We start from the raw sequence: 24,899 nt of genomic DNA on the forward strand, positions 1-24,899 counted from the left end.
GACCCTGGCCACCCCAAGCCAGTCAACTCTTCAATGTTCTGCCCACAAGAGTTTACAATGTAATCCTTATACTGGGCTTGGTGTTGGCTGTGTGTTCTAGGGAGGGGGGCAATATAGGAGTGGGAGGGGTGTTAGTGATGGGGGACATGATGGTTAGTGATGGAGAAGACATGACTGTACAAAGGATAAACACAATCTCCATCCTGTTTGTAGGGATGAGGGTTGAAGGGCTATCAGTACCTCCATTTTGACTTTGATGTTTAATGCCAGGTTTGTAAATAAAAGATATATTGTTCGATTAGAGATGAAAGTGTTGATCCAGCATGTGTGAATGACAGATGTCTCTAATATCCTTGTCAGTTTCAGCTAGGTCTATGGTCCTTCATGAACCTCAGATTAGGGAGTGGCAGCTACAGTTCAAGAATGATTCCCAGTTTGCAACTTCTCAGTACAGACAAGGGCCAATTTTGATTGTATGTACCTTGTGTTGGGGTCCAAGGACATTTGGTATACTCTCCACCTAGCTGGGAAATAGCAGCCCTGGCTTGAGCTGACAGGACTGATAGCAGAGGTGGTGATGCAGACCTCACGTTTTATACTGCTGGGGGACTTCAGCATCCACACTGGGGCTTCCTGTAATGGTTCAGCTCAGAATTTCATAACCATCATATAGGGTTGCCAGATCTTTCTGGAGATAAGTGGAAAGGTGGAGATGCTTCACTTACCTGCCCTATCCTCTCATACATGCTCCCAACCCTGTATGCAATGGTATCACTCCCAAAAGAGATTTCATAGTGAATGGGGCTGGCAGCGCCATGTGCCCATTTGTTCAGGCTGCCTGCTGGCGGTGGGTGATCAACAGGTAGCCTGCTTCCTCCTGCTGATTACTAGCAATTGATGGGCGGGGGGCAAATCTCCATGAGTTTGCCTGCCACCAGCAGGTAACTGGCAACCCTATCGTCATGAAAACTACTCGACTATCGTAACATGGTCTACATGGGGCAATGTGTGAAAATGTCTGAGAAGCTCCAGTTGGTAGCAAATGTGACAGCTACGCTCCTCTGCTGGCCAGGTGCCTGGAACATGTAACTTCAATGCTTTGTCAACTGCCCTGGTTACCTATTTGCTTTTGGGACCAGTGCTGGTTATTACCATAAAGCCCTCCATGATCAAGGGCCTTCTTATATCTCCCAGTATAGTCCTCTGAACCAGTTATGCTCTGCAGGCAACCTCCTCCTTAATGTGCACTCCCTTAGGGCTGTCAGTGTGGCCACAGTAAGATCATGGATGTTTTCTGTGGTAGGCACAATTCTTTGGAATGGCCTGCCAAAGTGGGTGAGGAGCACACTTTTACCTACTACATTTAGGAAGGCATATAAGGCAGTTTATTCCAGAGAGCATTTGGTGGAGGGTAAGTGGTGTCAGCAGATTTGACTGTGCTCATTTTACTCCCGTGTTTGTGGATCCTGTGTGGTTCATTTCTTGAGTGTTTTTCCATTCTGAGTACTTTAATCTGTATTTTAATTTTTCTAATTTAATTATTATAATTCATTTTATTTTACAAAATTTATTATCCCATCTTTCTGCCCTCACATCGTTGCAAGTTGATTGTTCGTCACCTTGTGTCTGAAGGGTTACAGCAGCAGAAAGGTGCCCCCTACCCTGCAAAAGATTCGTTTGATTGAGGAACACTGGACTGGTGGAATGAGGGAACTGGCAGGAGAAAAAGGAAAGCGTTTTTGCAGGGATGTTTCTGAAACTACCTGTGTCTCACTACAGTACATCTTCGGGTCCTTGTCTTGTGTCTCCAACCCCCCCCCCCCCGGTTTCTTGGTCTGTTATCCAATCCTGACCTCAACAGTGGTGATGGTCATACTCTAAACTTCTACTCTAAACATGTGGCACTACAGACATTATAATAAGATAAACAGGAGTTGCATAACAAATAAAAGATTCAGAGTACATCTTCTAAAGACACAAACCTCATCTCTGTGCTTCTGACAAAAAACCAAGAACTGAGACACTGCATCTCCCTTCCTGTTTCGTGGAGTGTATGTAACTGCTTTTTTCCTACCAAGAGGTGACCCCGTGCCTCTTTTAGTTTCTTCAAGGATTTTATCAGGGCTGACATTCTTAATAGGCTTAATGTCTTCTTGAGATTCATTAGCTGCAGGCATTTTTGTTCTCCTTCTCTTGGTAGGTACTTCAGATTCTTTCCTTGATTTCAAAGACTGGGAAATGTCTTCATCTGTGTAAATTTTATCCATTTCCTCCAGTGACTTGACAACAAGACCTGCTTCCTTTGCCACCTGAGGATTAAGAACAGGTCTGCCCCGAATATAAAAGAAGGTATACTTGGCTTTCCGTTCTTCCATAGTCAAAGATAATGCATCTTTTGCTTGCTTAACACCCATTTCCCACTGAGGACGTAGTTTTCCTGAAACAGGTTTTAACATCTGTGGGGTAACACAAAACCAATCAGTTACAGAAGACCATGAATTAAAAGAGAATACCTACCATTAGTACAAAGAATGTCACTACACTTGCGTGTTCAAATGAATTCATTATATTAAGACAGAAAATATTTTGGCAAGAAAATCAAGGCATGAAATAATGATGTGCAAAGAAACATGGCACTGTTGAAGCAGTAATTAAGATGACATATTCCTTCTATCCAAAGGTAAAACATCAAAGAAGAAGGGTGAACATTCGTAAACAGTTACCACTGATTCCTGGGAATACTCAAGCTGATAATAGAGCATAATTTCCCCCCAAAACTATTTACCTTTATTTTCTCTGCTTTGGTAAGGGAATGCTTTGCACTTTCCTGGCATAACTGCTCAAACTGCTCTTCTCCTTTGAATGACACAAGGCTTTTCTCAAATACCCAAGCTCGTTCCGGGGCATCTCCAAAAAACTGTACATGATACTGACGAAAACTCTTCTTCTGACCTGAAAAATGTAGAAGACATACTTCCTAATAAAAAAAGTGTGACTACTTCTTATTTGACTTTCAGACTATAAGGCAAGCACTGCTTTTTATTGTTAATGTTCTTTGATTTCTAACATATAGGAGTTCAGTGGCACCCTAATGACTAACACTTTATTTCAGCGTAAGTTTCCACGGGCCAGCACTCTTCTGTCGAATGTCATCAAGTGAGCTCCAGTCCACAAAAATTTATGCTGGAATAAAATCCCATTAGACTTCAGGGAGCCACTGGACCTTTGTTTATTTTGCAGAAACAGACTAGCCCCTCCCTGATATGAACATATTACTTTTAAAAATAGACTTTAAAAAAACCTAAATTGTACAACATGAAACAGATACAGAAGTTATGTTGAATCCTCAAGTTTCTATCCTTGAATCCAAGGAGATAAGGTTTGATAGAAATGTTTGAAATAAATATCTGTCTAGGATATCAGAGAAAATTCATCTCTTGTAACTGGCATACTTTGAAGTGGTGAACTACACTGCTAGTTATAAGGCTGCACATATAGCAAAAGTAAATGTCAAGCAAACAGCAAGTGAGGTTTTTTTAAGGGTTATGTATAGATTCAACAAGGTATAAACAACCCCACTACTGTGACCCCCTTCTCCCCAAAGTTACAGTCTTAGCATATGTTATCTCCTTTTTGTGAGACATGGGTATGGTATGTTAAACAAACTACGCTGTCTTTGGCAGAATTCTCACCCATATTTAAGAAGCAACAACGTCAGCTGATGACGAAAGGCAGAGTTTACAGATATGATCCAGCGTGGTGTCAGACCAGGATCTGGGAGAGGAATCCCCAGTCTGCCACAAAAGTTTGCTGGGTGGCCTTGGGCATTCATTCTCTTGCAACTTAGCCTATCTTACAAGATTGTTGAGAGGATAAAATGGAGAAGAATGATGTAAACGACTTTGGGTCCCCATCAGGAGGAAAGGCAGGGTATAAACAATAAATGAAGTAAATAAACAGTGTGAGGAAAAGGAGAGAGAGGCCACATGCTATGGCTTCATGACAAAACAAGACTACTAGGAGACTGCTTACTGTTTTTTCAATATGCTAAAAGGGGCTGAACAGCCATCTGCTCCTTAATAGCTTTATATTTATTTATTAAAATATTTAAATCCCGCCTTTTCTCATGGCTCAAGGTTTTTTTGTTGTTGTTACAACAACAGAAGTAAAACAAATTGTTTTTCTGTAACTAATATTCTTCTGAATGCTGTCACTCACAGACATTCTGCACCAGAGCACAAGATAGATTTGTAAAGTTCTAGAGATCTAACCGAAAAATAACTTTTCAAAATCTGCTCCCCAAGGGAAGGTCCCATCTGCCGGGTGGGGGGCAGGGTACCTTCCTGTTCACTTCTTCAGTATCATCACTAGCAGCTCCTATGAAAGCATAGTGGAAGTAACACTAGTCCTAAATCCAATGACGAGTAATATGTTCTTCAGTAAATACATTTCATATTTTTTAGCCCACCATTCTCACTGAGGCTCAAGGTGGATTATAAAAGATGAAAAACAATTCAGTCAAGGAGCAAAGCTATACAATTAGCTGACATGCTAAAAGGTTTAATAATAATTGAATCAATTACAATATTTGCATAAACACTGCTTGCCATACAGTAAAAATTTAGGTACTTTTTTATTCTTGAATCTAATCCCCAAGTTTGCATTGTGTCAGTGTAATGACTTCAAATGTGTGTGTTTCTTTAAATGCTTGGTGTGATAAGTGTGGGTGAAAGAGGGGGGAGAGTGAGATGACTGGTTGATGACAGCGTGTGGGTGGAGCTGAGAAGTGTGACTGGAGTGAAATCTGATTGGATGGGGCAGCGCTCTAGGGGCGGAGTGAACTGCAGTTTTTTAGTTACTGAATAGAGAGAAACCTGTGTGGAAGCCTGAGGGAAATTTCATTCCAGTAAGGCAACCTGTGTGGAAGCCTGAACTCTGTGTGTCAGAGAGTAAACATTCATTCTATCTGAAGCAGGCAAACTGTGTGTGCAACTGAGAAAGTTTGTGTATCTGTGTGACTGAGCCTATGTAAAGAAACTTTAAGAACCAATAACTATCTTTGAAACCATCAAGCTTAATAGTGTGAAACCGATTTGCTTCTTGTAAAAATAAACATTGGGGGTTTTTTTCCATCCCAGAGTATATGTTATTCATGTATCTCATTCCTATCCTGAGCCACTTAGTCCCACAAAGGAGCCTGACGCTCAGCATGTAATTAAAGAGGAAATTTAAATTAACTATTTTGAAATATAATTCCTGGTGGCAGAAAGCTACCCAGAGGGTGTAGGAAGAAGAAGGTTAAAGGCAAAATCTAACTACAGAAAAGGGGTTGTAAAAGTCAGTTTGTATACTTAAACCAACAGACACCACTCAAACAGGCACCAGCTTACCTGTTTCTTGTCTTGACCCAGCATAGCAACCACTGCCAGTTTCAAATGATAAAAAAGAGAAAGAAAAAAACTACCATGCATACCATTTATTTTAGTGAAGTTATGAAGGAGAGGATCTGTTGTAACCATACACGGCCACCATGGATAGCCGGATACTTTGGACCACACCAATGCTCCCACACTGTACTTCAACAGATGAATTCTGTCATCTTTTCCAGTGACAGGACTAGAATCTTCCTCAGATGGAATCTTAAAACAGCAAACGAGATACATATTAACGAGTTGTAGCAAATTAAATAACGGGGTTTTTTTTTGTTGATTATTAGACTGCACATAGATGATGTTTTATACAACTTAACTGGAAAATATACTAATCTCTTTAGTTCATTTCAAAACAAACTGTTCACACAAAACAATTTCTATCCCTCTGCAGTGCCACAGTTACCACAATCAGGCATCAGAGTACTTCAGAAATTTTTCAGTAATGTGGATTTTCTAGAAAGATCAGGACCAGAAACTTTCCCGGAAAATTACCTGATCCCCTAATTACAATGTGGTCCGATTTAGCATATTTATTTTGGCTTTGGTTTAGTAAAAATAGTTGATGTTAATTTTATGTCCCAACAAACAACAGAAACAAAAACGTGAACTAAAATAATCAAGCAAGGTTTAAACGTTATATTCAAAACTGTTTACCCACCAACTCTAGAACACACACACCAACTCTAGAACACTGAAAGGAATGATACGCTGTGGACACGCCTATCCACTAATCTATTTCGACAGATGAGCGCACTCTCATCCATGGAGGTCACTGGGGCACCTCAGTTTCACGGTCACACACTGCAGCAACAACTGCATTCCTTCTTACTTCAGTATCAGAATGAGGATTACAATATCCTTTCTACCTTGTGAGGAAAGGCGTATCAATTAGAATGTTAGCTTTGCTTTTGATTTGACCTGCACAACCCAATTAGGTGAATTCATAACTTCTGAAACATTTAGATTATTATGTGTCATCTGTGACTTCACCACCCTACTCTGTTAAAAAAATCAGTAACACATAGGTTTGTGCTCTTACACAACTCCTAGGGATAATTACCTGAAAAACATAAATTCCAACTCTGAAACTGCCAAGTTTACCACATAATGTTCCAGCAGAGGCATTCATTCACTGCTATTAATTTTATGACACAATGAATCTTTAGAAATAAGTTTTCTACAGCCCAAATGTCTGGGATTTTTTTCATTCCTGTGTCTGAATTATTTTGTACTTGGTTACAGGTGAAAGATTTTACACAAAGATGAAGAGTCATCTGATCTCATCCTTAAACATAAAAGGCAAACCGTCTTGCCAACGACGCACATTTTATCCTGGTGCTCCTCCACAGGAGTACCAGGATAAAAAGTGCATCATGGCCAATATGGCTTCCAGAGGACACTGCAGCGGTGGGACGGCCCAGCAAGCTGGCCTGCCCCTCCAGAGGCTGACACAGCAGTGGGACTGCCAGGTGAGCCATACCATCCTTCTGGAGGCCTGTGCCATGGCGGGACAGCCATCCTGTTCCTCCAGAGGCCGGCCCCATGGCAGGTCGGCCAAGCAAACCAGCCCATCCCTCTGGAGGCCGCACCATTTACTAGGGCCCGTTTTTTAAAAAACGGGCTGTGTTGCTTAATAATTCTATCTCTAATAAGAGTTTCTGCAGATTTACTTGGAACAAACGTTAGACTAACTGGCCTGTAATTTCCTAGATTCTGTCTGGATCCCTCTCCCCTTTTTTAATGGCATAACATTTTCCTGTTTTCAAGGCAAACAGCATCAAGTTCATCTACTGGTTAGTAAATTAGCAACTTCACATATCAGATTTTTAAGAATGACTGGGTGTGTGTCATCTGAACCTGGAATAGGTCAGTTGTTAATTGGCCCGGCAGTGCTAGGAAGGAGTGAGGACATGATGAACTGGTTTGTCTTTGAGAGAGTGCTGGAGCTGTGAAGTCTTGCCCAGTGCATTTGTCAGCTTTTAAGAAAGGCTTACGCCAGAAACATAAGCCTCTGGAGAAAACCAAATGGCTCTTGCCCTGGGGCTCTTAGCCTAAGGATTCACACTGTGGCTAGGAAGAAGTGTCACCAGCACAGCAGAGAGAGAAAATCCAACTGACTACCTGGACCTGAGAACAGCACCGGCCTAAGATTGGACTATGCCACCAGCTTTGGCTCATTACCAAGAATCTTCTGGACTACTTTTATGGATTCTTTGGGGATGATAGGATGTTGGGCTTCCTACTTGTATAGAAGGGAGCTGCTAACTGTGGTTGGATGCTTGGTGAGGATACATTTCTGCGCAAGTGGGAGCTCAAACATATGGGGAGGGGAGCTCTAAATGGTGGGACCTAACCAAGTTCACTAATTATCTAAACACTATCCCATCCCAAGGGATGTGGTTCAAGATCACCCAGTGCTTCACTTCTTCACTAAAATTGTGCGTTACCAGATCAGCAAGGATTAAAATTACACTCTTGTACGAGTTGTTAGAGAAAAAATACTGATCTGATACATGACTGAGGCTTAGCTGGAAAAAAATAACGGGGTGTATGTATCTTGGTTAACTCCATCTAGTTATACATTCCTTCATCAATCCTGCAGTAGGTAGGGATATGACTCCATCCTCTGTGAATTCCCCCCTTTACATATTCCTGGTGCAAACCACTAACACCCTTAATTGTCTGTTCCTTATATTAGGTTCCAAGAATATACTGGGCTCTCTACTTACTTCCCAGATGTCTACTTCCCTGCTGGGTACCCTATCAGACATTGCAGAGGTAGCCTGAAGTTTGATGCTGGAGACACTTGCACTGATAGTTCTGGGTGATTTCAACATTCATACCAATGGCGCCTTTTCTGCGCTCGTGCAGGATTTCGTAGCACATGGAACAAGTGACACACTTTTAAAGAGTATTCTCATTCCAAAAATAATATTTTATAGGCCTTTTTATCAGCCCCACACATTTCCCTATTTTTTCACCAGAAAAATGAAGAGAGTGCTTGAACTTTTTCATGCTATGCACTGAGTGTGAAAGCCTTCCCTTAAGAAGCACTTCACTCATTCTAAGAGAAAATATTTCATAGGATTTTTTTTCACTGCCCCACCTGTTCAAATTTTCTTTCCCCCCAGACTTTTACATCTCTAGTAGGTACTCGGCATTGTCACAGTGAAAACAGATACACACAATAGATTCAGTTTTTCTATCATCTCCCCCATCTTCTTTGCAAGCCTTCATTCCTCCCGAGATGGTTTCCTGCTCCTGATATATTGGAAATAATGCTTTGTCTGACTTTACGTTTTCTGCAATCTGCTCCTCGAGTTCTCCTTTTGGTTTGCCCTGCTTACATTTGCTTTGCCAGAAGCTGTGCTCCTTCCCATTCAGCTCAGCCAATTAAACCTTCCACTTTTTAAATGAGATCTTTTTTGCCTTCCTTGTCTTGATTCATTAAGTATGCTGGCATCCCATCAGCCTTTGTTAGTACCTAGTCATCTTCGTTATTTCTTTCTCCCTCTTGAGATCAGCCTCATAGTGGGTGACAGCAGACCACACTTTTCAGCTTCAATTATGACTTGATATTTCCGCTCATAGCAATTCTAGCTTATTTATGTCCTCTTTGATATATACAAAGCAAAACCACCAACATGTCCCTCCCTGCCTTGTCTATAGAGAATTCACCCATGTATAGCTGTACACCGATGGTTCTTCCCACACCACCAAATTTCTGAAATCTAATGTGTCTAATCTGTCATTTAGCACTCCAGCTCCTTCATCCTGACTTGGAGCCATGTAGCACTGGTGTAGAGGGACTTGTACCTCATTTCCCTCATCAAGGATCTCCACTATGCTTGGCCCTCTGGTCTCCCCACATGTACCTCACTCCTTTACCACTTCACTCTCATATTCAAGTTGTAGCTCACTCCCACCGTTATTACCACAGGCATTTACAAAACTTTCCCTTCGGGATATGTTGTCCAAAACCAGACTCTGCCACTCCTGTCTAACTTCCTCCAGGAGTTAATACTGAAAAACCCTGATTCCCTTTTAATTCAACTGAAGACCATTTCTTTTGAGGTTCTGAACTTTAACCTTCTTCCTAGTAATCTGACTTTTCCCTCCAGAACTGCATGACTAATTTCCCACCATGTACACTAGTTCCTCTCCCGCCCTAGCCTGTCTAGGAAGTAGGCCCACAACCTTCACGTGAGGCAGACAAGTCAGTATGGGGGTAAAATGCCTGCAGAGCCCACTGCAAGTTTTCAAGTCCCCCAGAACTCATCAGGCTAGATGTTTAAAAACCATTTTAAAGAGAGGGGAAAGAGTTTAAGAAGATTCTTCAAGTCATGGGAGTCAAAACCTGCTCATGCCTGAATATGGTGAATTTTCTGACAGGCAAAGAAGATTCAGATTGCTGCAGACCAGGGGTCATAAAAGCAAGGGATAATAAAACAATTAAAACCGATAGCAACAATTCCCTTCAACAGTTTCTAATCTCCCTTTTGACTAGCAAGACTTAAGTCTCTTGTCCTTTTGGGGAAGGAAGCGTAGTAGAATTAGCTTGAAACTTGGACAGTTATTAGCTTCAGGACATGATTCTACAATGTTGCAAGATATATACTAAAGACCTGATGAGTTCTTGAGAATTTGAAAGCTTGCACACTGTTGTGTGCCACTGGGTTTGTGCTAATAAAATTATTACATGGATGGTGTTTTGGGCTTTTACTTTTGGACACACACGTCTGTAAACAACTTGTCAAATTTAGTGAGCAGGCTATCTTCTTTTCAGAATCCGCTGAAGCAGAGAGAGAAACACTGAGGGAAAGGAGGAGGTAATGGCGTGGCATTGTGACCATCAGGCAGGGCCCACGTAGAGTCCTTTTCCCTGTATCGTTGGGTAGACTGGAGACATGACAGTTGCTCAGCAGTAGATTGTGAATGTTGTGATGCTGTCTGTCCACCCTTGTTCTGAAACTACTCCTTCAAATGCAGATGGCAAAAAAAGGCCTCCATGTCACCACAGAACTGTATCATCTATGTGGATTTGGTGAGGCAGAAGGATAATCCTTGTGAAAGAACTAATTCACCTGCCAGACTGAGTGTTTTGAAAGGCTGACAATATTGCTGGAGGAGTTGCTGTTATCGTGGCCTCCAGTATGAAAGAGGCCAGAAAGTTTCTTGCCTTTCTATTTCTCCAGAGATGCGTTGTGAATTGTAGATGGCTTTCTTTCTTTTGCAAAAATCCTGGTAAAGTGGTTGATTCTTTATAGAAATGTCCAGTTCAGCAAGGTTCTCTTTTATCATCTGCAGCACAAGACACTGATCAGATGTTTAAGCAATTTCTTGAAGCAAACGTGGCATAAATTTTCTCCATAGTGCAGGGGTGGGAAAATTGCGGCCTGCGGGCCATATGCGGCCCGCTACAGAGTTTTTTGTGGCCCGCCAAGACAGTCAGAAAAATCCACCTTGAACCGAGATTTCCTTCCCGTGCACGATATGAAATTAGCAAAATAAATAAATTGAATAAAACTACCACTATTTTATTTAATTTATATTTATTGATTTTTATGATACAATTTATACCTCTTCTGAAACGCAAAGTTAACTAATGAATGCAATCATTTAAAAAGGTGCGGCCCTCCACTAACCTCCGCTCCCACAAAGTGGCCCCCGAGCCAAAACAATTGCCCACCCCTGCCATAGTGTGTAGGCTAAATGGTTTGTAGAGGATTTTTAATTTTCACTCCCTTACAATACAATGTCCAGTCTTTTGCATTTGGTAAGAAAAGCTGTATCAGTCTGTACCTGAGCACTTTTTTTTTTTAAATGGTTGATGGATTTTCACTCCAGGCAGCAGAATGTGAGGCCTTCCATGAAGATAGTTTTGGGTAGGTAGGCATGTTGTTCTGCAGAAGAAGAGCAAGATCCTGGTGCAGAAGCACCATAAAGACCAACTTTACCCTAAAAGGTGCTACTAGGCCAGAATCTTGCTCATTTACAGAAGCAGACTCATATGCAGCAGTTCTAGGAATAATTTTGTTTTAGCTGCCTTTCTAATTCCACTGATGGCCGACGGTTCACCATCTTCTAAATATGGAATTTGAAGTACTATTGCATTATTCTTTGGATGTCTTATATCATATGATTGTATTAGTTTTTATTCTGTAATCTGCCTTGAGTCTCAGTGTGAAAGTTGGGCTATAAAATAAATAAAGTGTATTAGTCAGATATCAGTTGTAGTCTGTGTCCAGTTTTGGCTGCTGCACTTGATGCAAGCAAATTCAAAGAGGGCAGCAAAGGTGGTTAGAGTTCCAAGGCAGCTGCAGCGATTTCGTTAAATGTAGGCCTTTGTTTGCCCATCAGTATTACTGGCCTTGAAAAAAAGCGCCTATTAGCAATAGAAGTCAAATTCTAGATACTAATTTACTAACTCATGCAGCTGTCATTTGTAGACAATAGTTTTTGCCATCATATCTCCCTAATTTTAAAAAGGTGACACCGTTTTGTTTCTGAGCTCAAATCAAAGTGCTGGTTTTGACCTATAAAGCCTGATAACGGTCTGGGACCAGGGGACTTAAAAGATTATCCTCTTTCCTTCCATGTTCTCCTGCCTAAACACCAAAGTCGTCATAGCAGAATCTCCTCCCAATAAACTGAGGAGGGTTGCCAGGAAAGAGAAAGCATTTCTGCTGTTACTGCCCCCACCCAGGAATGCCCTCCAGTTGGAAATCCCTAAGTCCCCAACTTGACTTCCTTTCAGTGGCAGCTAGACATGTATCTGTTTGACCAAGTATTTTGTTTAGATAAAAATCCTGAAGATTTGTTCTGTAATGACTCTTTATGCTGAGGAGTGTAATTTTTATTGAGATACTGTAAGATGCTTCAAGCATACTGTTAGAGAGGTAGGATATTTTAAATAAAATATTTTGAACTTATCCCTCGGGTCCTCTGAGGGGCTGTAAGAGCAACCAAATATGATACTTGGTGCTCACAGCAAGATCACAGGGAAGGATGGGTGATCACATGAAGCTCATTACATCAATCCCGGTTATATGTAAGTGCAACTCTGTTTTCATCTTTCAAATCTCTGTGGAGTCCCACATGGGAGACTATCAATCTAACTAAAAAGACTGCGGATGTGAGGCTCTTACATGGAACATAATAAACACAGGTGATGTCCATGTCACATCCTAACAGTGTCCTCCACAGTGATTACTTTCAGAAAAGCAGGCAGAAATACCTGTGCTTTGCTCAAATGAGTGCAAAGAGTCTGCTTTTGTGAGATCAATGCACATGTGTATATGGGCAAATATCTTAATAGTATGTAATTTAAGCAGATTTTTTTTTGTTCCTTCAACTTAACATAAACACAAAGATAAAGATCTCTTCTGAACTGGGTAGTCTGCTTGTAAGAAAATGAAGAACTCTTACAGTGCAACCCCAAGCAAAGTTGCTCCAGTCTAAGCTAGAGATGGGCACGATCCGCATTACGATCGAAAAACCCCCACGATAATGGCGATCGCGACCTGGCAGATCGTTATCGTCCACGGCCAATGATCCAGCGATCGGGAGGGGCCTGGATCGGGGTGATCGGGCTTGGATTGGGGATCCAGACACTCAGGGGAATGCCTGAGCTCTGTTTGCTCTCCTTCTGTCGCCCTGGAAACCCAAATGGAAGCCCAGCTTTCCTTGATCAGCAGGGCTTCCTTCCAACCACGGAGCAGCAAAGCAGTCACCAGTTGGGAGAAGACACCCAGGGGAGGGAGGGGGTGTTCTGTAGCCATAGGCACTCCAATCTCATCCCTGCAAACCCTGATAGGCAGCTCTGACAGCCAAACACAGACGGCCAAACACAAACACAGATGCTGCCAGCATCACCCACCGTTCCTGTATCGCTGGGAACAGCGGGGCGCCCCTCCGCTTTTGCCTCCATGATCCACAATCAACGATCCACGGATCGGGAACAGGAGATGCTCGGTGCGGGTCATTAAATCAGGATCGTCGCCAGCGCCGATCCACAATCAGCTTGATCGTTAATTTTTTTTGGATCGTGCCCATCTCTAGTCTAAGCCCATCGAAATCAATGGGCTTAGACGGGAATAACTCTGTTTAGGATTGCTCTGTTAATGTCTAAAAAGACTAATATTCTTTTCCTTTTCACCAGTAGACGACTTAGGCAATGAAAACAGGCAGTGTCAGACCTTGACCAATTTTCTTTAGATCTAGTGGTGGTGGAGAGTGCCCTCAAGTCATAGCTGACATATGGCGACCCTAGTGAGATTTTCATGGCAAGAGACTAACAGAGGTGGTTTGCCATTGCCTGCCTCTGCAACCCTGGTCTTCGTTGGAGGTCTCCCATCCAATTACCAACCAAAGCTGACCCAGCTTAGCTTGAGATCAGGCTCACCTGGGCTAACTAGTAACCAGCCGAAAACTCTTGGAGCCAGATTCCTTTTTCACCTGCCCCAAGGCATCACTAGACTCCACCCCTTGTTAGATGGTGAAAGCTTATGGAAAGACTGAGACATAACAATTTTCATACGTTCCTCTAAACTAGTCAGGCATGATTATGGCTAAGGGGTAGAAGCACCCAGCCCTCCAAATGCTAGTCGTACTGCCCAGTTAGACTTCTCTCTTGATTATGTTTATCTACAGTATCATTTTAAGCAGAGTTGCACCCTTCTAAGTCCATTAAAATAGACTTAGAAGGGTTTAACTCTGCTTAGGATGGCACTATTTATCTCTTTTCTCAAACTAATTCTATGCATGCTTACTTGGGAGCAAACCTGTTAGACTTCTTTTACTTCCAAGTAAACATGCAGAAGTCTGGCTTGACAACACGGAGGGGGGGCACTTTTCTGATACAGCAATCCTATGTCAAGTTGCTCTATTCTAAACTAAACTGGACTAATTCAGCATACGATTGCAGAGTTGCTTAATGGGAAGTTACTTGAGCCTATATTTTTGCTGTAATTTCCCAAAGAAATTAATTTTCTAAAAAAATTATTTGCAAATTGTATATTTTTGTGCATCTTTGCTCTGTTGTTTTAACAAAATCTATCATGTCACATGCAGATGATAAATTATTCTTGCAACATAAATGTGCACGGTGCTTTGCAGCAGAAAAATTTAAGGACAGTGCTCTATCGCAAAAAGAGCTTATGATATACCATGAAAGAGACAACAAAGGTGTAGAACAGAGCTGCTACTAAAAATTTATTTTCCATTTCTCTGATTTTTCCTTGATCACTGTTTAAAAATAATCCCAGTGTAAAAAACAAACAAACCTATTGTTAAATTACATTAAATAAAGCAGTTTATTAAAGGATTTATTCAACAGCACTGTGTGATCCACCTTATGTCTCAGTGAGAAAGGTGTACTTTAAATGATGCAAATAAATAAATAAAAACAAAGCAGCAGGGAAACTGACGGGAGAGAATGAAGCAGCAGCATTTTAACCATTTCCTGGCTTGGCTTTTTAAAAAAATAAATGAGAGTGGAACAAGCAGGAAAAGTAGATCCCCCCCCCCCGGAACTCCGCCACCAATTGCCTCTCTAGTGGGCACGGGACAGACCAATCAGCAAATACTGGGGGGACAGGTTCCAACATTGCAATGTCACTACTATGCTCAAAGTTTCTTTCTTTTTTAAAGTGTGATGTGAATTGCAAAGCTCCAAAAGCCCCAAACTGCACCAAAGCTTCTAAAATGAAAAACAAGACGCCAAATCAAAACTGCCTCGGATAGTGTGGAACATGGAAGTGCCATGCCGAAGCCATTGTGATCGAGGTAAATGCTCATAAATGGCGGTTTAAACCATAAGTGCAAAAGAGATCTTAGTTGGGTTGCTTTTCAAAGCTTTATGGCAAAGGCAACTTCAACCTTGCTTCTGCCAAGCCAATTCTCAGATCATTTCATGTCAACTGCTAATGACTTTGAACCCAATGATAAGTTTTGTAGCTATTTTTATGTTATGCAGACTCATTAGCTTCCTAATTGACTCAAGATCCAGAGGAGTTAGCCGTGTTAGTCTGTAGTAGCAAAATCAAAAAGAGTCCAGTAGCACCTTTAAGACTAACCAATTTTATTGTAGCATAAGCTTTCGAGAATCACGTTCATGCATCTGACGAAGAGAACGTGATTCTCGAAAGCTTATGCTACAATAAAATTGGTTAGTCTTAAAGGTGCTACTGGACTCTTTTTAATTGACTCAAGAAGTTCTCCATACAAAAAAGGTGCCAATGGCTGTGGGGTTTGAGACTTTTGCAAAAATGGCTCACAATCTCCAGCAACTGTTTTCATGGAAGCCATTTTGTAATTCATAATGGGACCTTACATTGCAGCTTGATGCAACCTGTATATTTACTGCTTGGGAGTTTTGCTTCTTCCACATACTTCTTGATGTTGTCAAACACAATGAAGACCCTATCAAGACACATAACACATTGTCCAATCTCCTGGGGAAGCAAAACATTCAGGGAACATCGGATTTCTGTCATAGCAATCTGTGATGCTGGGGAATATTTGAACAGATAACACATGGCGCACAACACCGGATTCAGGTCCCATCTCACAGCATGTATATCTGGACAACATCCACGTACAACATAAATATTACATGCACCAAAGACTATTAATTATTTTTCTCCTCCTTTCCAGTCAGGGATGGTTTTCATTCCTTTTCAATTTTTTTCAGGAAAGGGGTAATTTATATTTGGTTCATAACTTGTAGTAATTTTCTGTGCTAAAGATGACATGCCTTCTCAAAACTTCTGAAGCGATAGCAGTTTGGAGAAAAACCCACCACTGGTCAGGTACTGTGTAGAAATAGTATTAAAAACCAAACCACTAAATAAATGTATTCTTTGGAATCACCATATTCAAAGCTTCATCAAAACAGAGAGCAAACGTTGGTTGCATTTCAGAATCAGAGAAATATGGCGCTGAGCTAAAATTACAACATACAGTTTTTTTCTTTTCCAAGATGAAACTGTTGGGCTATTTGACTATCTGAGAACATTATCTTGAATAACTCAATAGATGTTGCTAGAGTTAAAGGTTTGCCTTCATCACTAGTTGCAAAACCCACAGGCATTCTGCTTTCCTAACACAGTCTTTGATTATATAGGCTGCCATACTGGTTTGTGTGGCACACAATTCCTTGCACTTTTCATCATCCTAAGCATGTTTTTCAGTGTTTCAGAGTTTCCCTCTTGCTTCTCTGCGCTTTTACTACCTGAATTTGTCTTAAACCAAAACATACTAGTACGGACTATTGACTCAATTTAACTTTCATGTTCTTCTGATGTAATGGTCCTTGAGCATAAGACTGTACAACTCCAATTCCTATATAGACATGTCTAACACCCTATGCTCTCTCAAACATGCACAGTAAACTAAGGTTAGGCTGTAAATCACATTACACATTCATCCATGAACCTCAATGTTTCACTGCTTTCACTCCAGGTTCCTGCCTCAGGAAGTAATTTTAAAAGAATAATGGAAAAGATTTTTATATTTCTCTCCATGTCCCAGCTGCACACTTGATCACACATATCCAGAGATGTAAAATCTCTGGAAATTTTGAAGGAGGAGTGTTCTAGGAAAAAAACCCAACATGAATTTGGGAGGAAACTGAAATATTTGCAATAAGTATACGCAATTCTTACTGCCCCATGAAACCTAAACTAATTTTACTATTTTAACATAAAATGCATCCTTTATAACTTACTTAGCATATACAACTGCAGTATTTTATATATTTATGGAATGTAAAAGTTATGTCTTAGTTTTTCTACAAGCAAAACTGCAAATTTATTCAGTTCTTGAGAGATCTGCAAGCTGATTCACCGTATGGTACCTCAGCACATGCATCTTAATTTTTACGAAAAAGCAGAACAAAATAACAGTTAAACAGAGAACACAAGTTCTATACTAAATAAAATTTGATCAGAAAAAGGGTCACACACTCACAATAAATATAACAGCACATTTTGATATGTAGTTAAAACTTTATAATATTAAAGCACTGAACCATCCAGTTGTGTATCAGCATACACATTATAGCATTTTAATTATGTACAAAATTAGTCACATTCTACTATATAAAAGGCTAAGAGTGTTCCAGACAACTCACTTCCTACTCTGGTGCACCACCAGAGGGTGCTGCCATGGAGGGAAGACCAGACAAGGCACCTGTCCCTCCAGAGAGCGTGCTGTGGCAGGAAGCCCAGGCTGAGATCAGGAGTGGAGAAGGTAGCAAAGCCTGCCCCACGCCTTCACCCAGCTGGAATCAGGAGCAGAGCACGAGACAATGCCAACCCCTCCTGCACCCAGGTTTTTCATCAGTGCGCAGAGAGAAAATGTACATTCTAGTTAAGTCAGGCAAATTGTGTGGAGCCTGAGAAAGCTTGCCATTCCCTTGGGTCCCTCTGCATCCAGCCTTCAACCCCTGCCACCTCTTACCTAGCCGGGGGGGGAGGGGGAGAAAAGTGCAGGAACATGGTGCTGGGGATGAAGCACACTCCCATGTGCTCCAGACGTCATTCCTGTTTGAGTGAAAATTGACCCCAATCGGCCCCCAGCGCAACACATTGCTTCTGTGTGGCACCAGGAATGACGACATTTCTGGTGCACTGCAGCATGCTACCTTAAGCCTACCCCCACACAATGCCCCCCATCCCTTGGTTGGGCCCCCCAGGGACCTGGCAACCATAGTTATAAGTCTGTGTCTTTCTGAGAGACAGTGTTCATTCTAGCCAAATCAATGTGAACTGTGTGGAGCCTAAGAGTCAGATTCTGGATATCTCAGAGAAAGGATTCTGGCTAAATCAGACAATCTGTGTGGAAGCCTAAAAGCCTTTCTATTGAAATCAGACAAAATGTGTGACCCAACGTCAGTCTGTATCTGTGAGAGATTATCTTATCTAAGTCAGACAAACTGTGTGTGTGCTAGGGTTAGTCTAAGTATATCTGGGAGAGAAGTTATTCTATCTAGATAAGGCAAACTGTGTGGAAAGGCCTGAATGAACCTGTGTGTGTGGATGAGAAGAGAGTTTAGTTTGCTAGTAAAGATCTGTGTAGAAAATTAGACTACATGATTAAGTCTGTGAATATACCACTGAGCTTAAGAACTACTCTGAAACCAATACACTTATCAAAACTCTGCAACCATCATGCTTATGTAATTATAAATAAATTCTACTTTTGATTAAGAAAAAAATCTTTTTACTTCACAACCACCTTCATGTACTGGCCATTCTGTCAAACTACCATCCGCAACAAGCCTTCCTCTATTACCAGTTAAATCAAGGAGGTCTAAGGACCTCATACACAGGTCATATGCCTTTTAAAGACAAATAGAAATCAATAGCCATTATGTCTGCTTTTGGAAGGCAACTGAAAAAGAATGAGAAACTATAATGCTCCTCTCTGGCACCTCTCCTTAGACAGGCATCTTATGTATGAATTAGTATGCACGCCAAGCTGAGCACTTAGTAACTGTTTTCTTTTAAAACAGCATTTACCCTTTCTTAATAATTGTCAAACAAAATCTATCACACTTCTTAAGCTGACCTTGCACATGCAAAACTCACTTGGTTTACACTCTTACCATATACAAATTCCAAGAAGCTAGAAGAGGCCTAATCCGAAAGTGACAGAAAACAGCTGCCTGTAACCCCTCAAGACTCCTCGGGCAGAGCCAACACCTAGAGCTGAGTCTGAGGAAATGTAGATCTGTAGAGGCAGATCAGCAACTCCAAAGTAGTGACCCCAACAGTCTTCATAGTTTCATTGACCTTTATATCTGTCAACTACATCTAGGTCAAGGCCCAATTTGAAAGCAAGTATTAAAAATTATGCTTAATATTGATATGCTTAATGTTATATTATATATTATATATCTTACATCATATATTATATATATTTTTATGCTTAATATTAATATGAGCTATGATTAGCCTATCAGCAGAATTAGTAAATAAACTGAGTACCTTCTTGCCAGAGGAACTACTTGTCTTTGGGACTAATGTTGCTCCACCAAAACCCTGTTCAAGTACTGAGTCATACTTGATGCTTCTTTTTCTGTTTCTCCTCTCCTTACTTGCTGTCTTTTGCTGGTTTTCCTCAGCTGGAGAAACCTCTATTCCATTGTCACCACATATTGAAGACTCAAACAGAGGCTTTCCGTTCATGTATGTTTTAGTGATTTTCAGTTTAATTTCTGGAGAGCCATTCTTGGAAGGAGTAGTGTTAGGTGGTGTCCCAGCTTCTTTTATATCCTGTGACTCAAAACGCAGCTTGGTATCTTGGGCTCCTGATTCTCCATTAAACACACGAGAAGTGAGATCTTTCAGCTTCTCTGCTGGGATAAATGGGAGAGCCTCATGGCCGTTATATTTCGGCACAACATCCTCCTGTAGTGCAGCAGGAAGATGTGTTTTCCCCAAGTAGACAGAACACTCACGGTTCACTTCACAATTCTGTGTTTTCCCTGCTGGACTTCCAAGGATCTCTGGTACTTGCTTCATTTTTATGTGATTGACACTCTTTTTAGTTAACAGCAGAGAGCTACTTTTGAAATCCATTCAGCCAAAGATATTTCCAGTTTTATACTGCAGGGTTAAAACAAAAAGAAAAAATAATAAGAAGAAATTGAAGCACTGATCCTGGAAAATGTATTTTTTTTCATTAGTTAAGATTTTTTAGAACATACAGTCAGAGGTAGGCTACATCCCTATGGGAGTTAATGAGGTTTTGTGTTGATCTGGCCAATTATACACACATTGGCACTGCAGGCTGAGCAAAGAAAGAAAGAAAAAGATCCACATCAAAATTTGGAAACTAGAAAAAACTAGTTAAACCCAGTTTAAGGCACTAACTTCCTATTTTAAATTATGCATACCACATTGCTGTAGCTTACAATCATCTGCAAAGTGAAAATAGTCCTTGATCATAGTAGATCTATTTTCATATCGCCTTTCTGCACACAAGTAGGTACCATCATTATGTTAAAAAACATAAGAAGCTTTCTGCTCCTCTAATGGCACCCTCATTCAGCAGCAACATGTTATGTAAAACTAGGAATGGCAATTACTTGGGAATGCAACAACACTGGGACAAGCAGCAACACCGACCCCAAAGGGGCTGGTATAGGATTTAAAGGCTATCCCCAATTTCCTTCTCCCATAGGTCAAGCAACCCAGGCTGATCTTAATTAACTATGCCCTATGAATCACCTTAAATTTATCTCAAACATGTTAATATAAAGACTACCAGGTACTTCTTTTGTTCTCAGCCTTCAAGGGGATTTTGTGTCTCATCTGGCATCTGAGAGGAATTAGGATGCGCTTTTGCTAGCTTCTGTATTTTCAATGACTGGAATCCACTGCTGACTACTTATTCCAAGAGAACATGCTATAACCTAACATCAAATCAAGCTATTTGCCTGCTTGCATTTCACATGAGAATGTCCACACAACCAGGCCATGCCATCACGACATGAAAAATCTGTCTCTCTCCATCCCTTCATTTTAATTTTATAACATCCAACATAAATGGCAAGCTCAAAAGCCTGCATTATGTTTTATTTAAGTTGGGATGGTTCTAATTAGGGCTGTGCACGGGTGGGGAGATTCGGTATTCCCACTTTGGGTTTACCCGAAGCGGGAAACCGATTCAGAATACCCCCAAATCCGAAGCAGCTAGCCGCTTCGGATTCGGGGTTCGGGAATCTCTTCAGTATGCTCCGTGAAGACTCGGAGCATACTGAAGCGAGGGGGGAACTCCCTACCACCCCACCCCAACTTCCCTGGGGCAACCCCTCTACCCCCCACCCCCCTGGGGAGACCCCTCCACCCCACCCAACCCTGGGGAGACCCCTCCAGCCCCCATCCACTTACCGAGCGGTGGGAGGGTTATCAGCTGGGTGGCAGGCTGCTGCCGTGGTGGCGGCGGAGGCAGCACAAGGTAACGTGGCCTGGAGCCAGCTGGCTCCTCTGCCACCCGAGCCTGCGGGGTGGTGGAGAAGGCTGGAGCCGCCGCCTTTGGCCCTTCCTGCCCCTCAGATGGTGGCGGCGGCAGCACAGCAGCCATTTGAGAGGCAGGAAGGGCTTTCTCCGCCTCCTCTGGCCCTTCCTGCCCCTCAAATGGCCGCTGCTGCACTGTGACCATTTGAGGGGCAGGAAGGGCCAGAGGAGACGGCTCTGGCCTTCCCCACCACCCCGCAGGCTCAGGCAGCGGCAGAGGAGCTAGTCTGGAGCCACCGCAAGGTAGGTGGGGGGTTGATATTTAAAGGCCCCTGCCGCTGCTTGCAAGCAGCAGCGGGGCCCTTTAAACAAGCCCCAAAGCTTTCCGAAGCATTTCTGGCTCCGCTTCGGGAATACTGAAGCATTTCTGGCTCCGCTTCGGGAATACTGAAGCTTGCTGAATTGGGTCCACTTTGGGTATCTTTACCCGAACCGAAACCCGAATAGCACAGCCCTAGTCCCAAGGTGGATTTGATTTAAATCAAACTGATTTAAATCACGATTTAAATCACTAGTCATTAAGGCTTGATTTAAATCATAGTTTTCTACATAAAGACTCAATTCTTGCTGGTATAACTTTAATATGCAAGTAGATGCCTGCCTTACCAATAGGTAAAGGAACTTCATTAAAGTATTCCCAAACTGGGTCTCTTTTACGGCCTGCTGCCATTATAGGTTTTTTCCTCCAAGGAAAGAATGTGATAAACTTCAGGTCATACACACAAAAGATCCAAAGACATGTGCAGTATTGTGCTCAAAAAGTTTCACTTTCATTTTGTACTGCTTGCCCCTCCCTCCTCACACTTAGTTTCTTCTTGTGCAGATCTATTCCACTCCAAACAATCAGAAAAAGATTGTTTCTATTCACTGAACTTCTTGAAACTTAGCACTGGAGGGGTTGATTCTGTCTTCATAGGTTTGTAGAACAATAGGATTAAGGTTTTTTTCTCAACTCTGTTCATGTTATAACATTTTTGCTGTGAAGAAGAGGCATGTGATCTCTGCTGAGCTGACACAAATTCAGTTTTGAGAACTGCAAAACCAAGCATCTGTGATAATATCTTGTAGGCAGAGAAACTGCCCAATAATCTTACAAAAACCTCTGGAAGAGCATGACATTGTGAATGGATTACCAAAAAAGTAAACATATACAGCCTTATTCTACATAATTAAAAACTAATCTTTATTTCATGATGGAATAACTTTTGGATGGTAATATATTTTCCTCAAAAAGCATTTTATTTTAAAAAATCCAATTTAAATCAAAAAAATCCAATTTAAATTTAAAAAATCGGATTTTTTTGATTTTTTTAAAAAAATCATTGATTTTTATCCACCCTGCCTAGTCCTAATATGTATTCAATGGATTTTATTCTTGTTACATGGTACTTCAACGCATTTACATCAAATAAGCCGCTCCAACCCAAAAGAGTGTTGGAAACAGTGCGGTTTATCTGGAGATCACCTCCACTGTTGGTGGAGTTGTAAAACAATAAACACTTTTTGGAAACAAATTGCGGTACAAATTAGGAAAATTATGAAGTGCCATTCACTCCAGAATCAATGCCACTTCATTACTGGCAAAATTTACTACTACTACTACTACTACTACTACTACTACTACTACTACAATTTATAAACCGCCTATCCTCAGGGGCTCTGTTAAAAATAACAAAACAAAAAAGGGATCTTATTGTTATTTTGTTGGGAGCTGCTCTTCTCGGTGGACATCCAACCACCCATTAACTTTAGATAACTGGCATCTGGAAAATGGAATCTGGAAAATTTGGGATCACGTGGAAAAAATAAATGATAATCTGAAACGATCAGATTATGAAGACTATTTTGAAATATAAGGCTGAACAAAATACCATTCCTCTTAATACTATCTATAGGAAATTGTTATATTTATGAATGAACCTCTGAATTGATCGTAAATATAATTTAATTGAGATATATGGACCCTATGTTTGTATTTAGTAATTGGACAAGGTTATAGTTCCCTATTATGGGATACTGTATAAGTTATTCACTTTGAGTATTATGGTTGTATGACAGATCTCATAATTTTGTAAATATGTATTTCTTTGGTGAAATAATTTTTTTTAAAATTCTCATTAACTGTGATTACACAGCATGGCAGAACAGCAACTATTATTTTGGGCACAGATAGCCCTTGGACAGGGCATTCAGCCCCATCAGAAATGGGTTCTACCTGATCCCTAACTTGCAGTGCCACCCTAAGCATTTATATAGCCTTCTAGGCTCATTGATTTCAATGGATCTAGAAGGCTGTCTGTTCAGGACTCTACTGCTAGTCTACTTCAGCAAAATTCCCTACAGCTACACGACACTTGTATCATACAGGAAACAGGTCAAATCTAGTAGATCTTTTCCTTCCCTGCTCTGTGACCAGAAACCTATGTACCGTCAAAAGATTTTAAGACTGCAGATGGATGCTGAATCCCTCCTCTGTGTGCACACACATACACACAAGCCATGGCTGACACAGAAAGCTAATGTGCCATGGAAAAAATCCAGGCCTAGCCTAGTTCTGAACATTTCAGTGAGGTTATCAGGTGAGCAGGATTCAAGTCTTTAACTTTCAAACCTGAGGGTTCATGTTACCATGCAAGGATCAGGATCAAAGGAAACAAAAGTCTAAACTGCCAACTTAACAAGGCCACCCAATGTGCTTCATGGCTGAGTAGGGATTTGTACTTACGTCCCCTGTACTACACTTGCTTATTTCACAACAGTATTATTCTTCCACCCTGTGTGAAAAGCATGGAGTGAGCCAGCTGGAAGCACAAATCCCCACTCAGCTCCTGTCTTCTGATTAAAGCCAGAAAATACAAAAGAGTCCGGGCAAATACAATGGCCTGTATTCTTCTTCCCATCTCTGTGACTGAGAAAAAACTGCCAGACTCACACGTTCCTTTTTCCATTGTTTCCCTGAAAGGAGGGAGTATTCAAAGGGAACAGGAAAGGTGCAAAGTTCACTATAATACAATTCCTTTAATATAATACTATTCACTATAATGCAATTCCTCTAATGCAATGACTCGCTTCTTTGCCACACCCCTCCTGCCTTCTGACTGGGATACAAGGGCTCACGGATCCCCATTACTACCTATAGCTGACAAAAGGCGCTTTGACTCCTGAATGCTTGTACTCTGAAAATGTTATTGGTCTTAAAAGTGCTACTGGATCCATATTTTAATGTAATGCAATGTGTCTCTTAAAGACGAAAACTGACAAGTATTCTGGGCACAATTCTGTGACTGCTGCAATCCAATGCACAGCAGAATGCTTAATACCTTAATGAACAAAGTATCAAAAGAAAACTGATATGGAGATTCAGGATGGAATACTACATTTCTTATTTCCTCATCCCTTTGAAAACATTTGTAACAGCTGAGCTAGCATTTGAATTTGAAAC

General features: G+C 41.2%; 1 protein-coding gene across 4 annotated transcripts in view; it reads right to left on the reverse strand.

Annotated features, from left to right (window-relative positions):
• Nucleotides 1–24,899, reverse strand: part of NSD2 (nuclear receptor binding SET domain protein 2) — a 122,295-nt gene that overhangs the window by 82,452 nt on the left and 14,944 nt on the right. For 3 of the 4 annotated variants that reach the window (XM_054982698.1, XM_054982699.1, XM_054982697.1), the window contains exons 2-5: nucleotides 19,424–20,044; nucleotides 5,474–5,639; nucleotides 2,786–2,952; nucleotides 1,983–2,456 (exon numbers count right to left, since the gene is read on the reverse strand). In XM_054982698.1, the coding sequence (XP_054838673.1) occupies nucleotides 1,983–2,456; nucleotides 2,786–2,952; nucleotides 5,474–5,639; nucleotides 19,424–20,017 (1,401 nt within the window). In that variant the 5' untranslated portion in view covers nucleotides 20,018–20,044. The remainder of the gene's footprint in view (nucleotides 1–1,982; nucleotides 2,457–2,785; nucleotides 2,953–5,473; nucleotides 5,640–19,423; nucleotides 20,045–24,899) is intronic. The other variant, XM_054982700.1, reaches the window with a different exon arrangement.

This window comes from Eublepharis macularius, chromosome 6 (genome assembly GCF_028583425.1).
Source record: "Eublepharis macularius isolate TG4126 chromosome 6, MPM_Emac_v1.0, whole genome shotgun sequence".
NCBI lineage: Eukaryota > Metazoa > Chordata > Lepidosauria > Squamata > Eublepharidae > Eublepharis > Eublepharis macularius.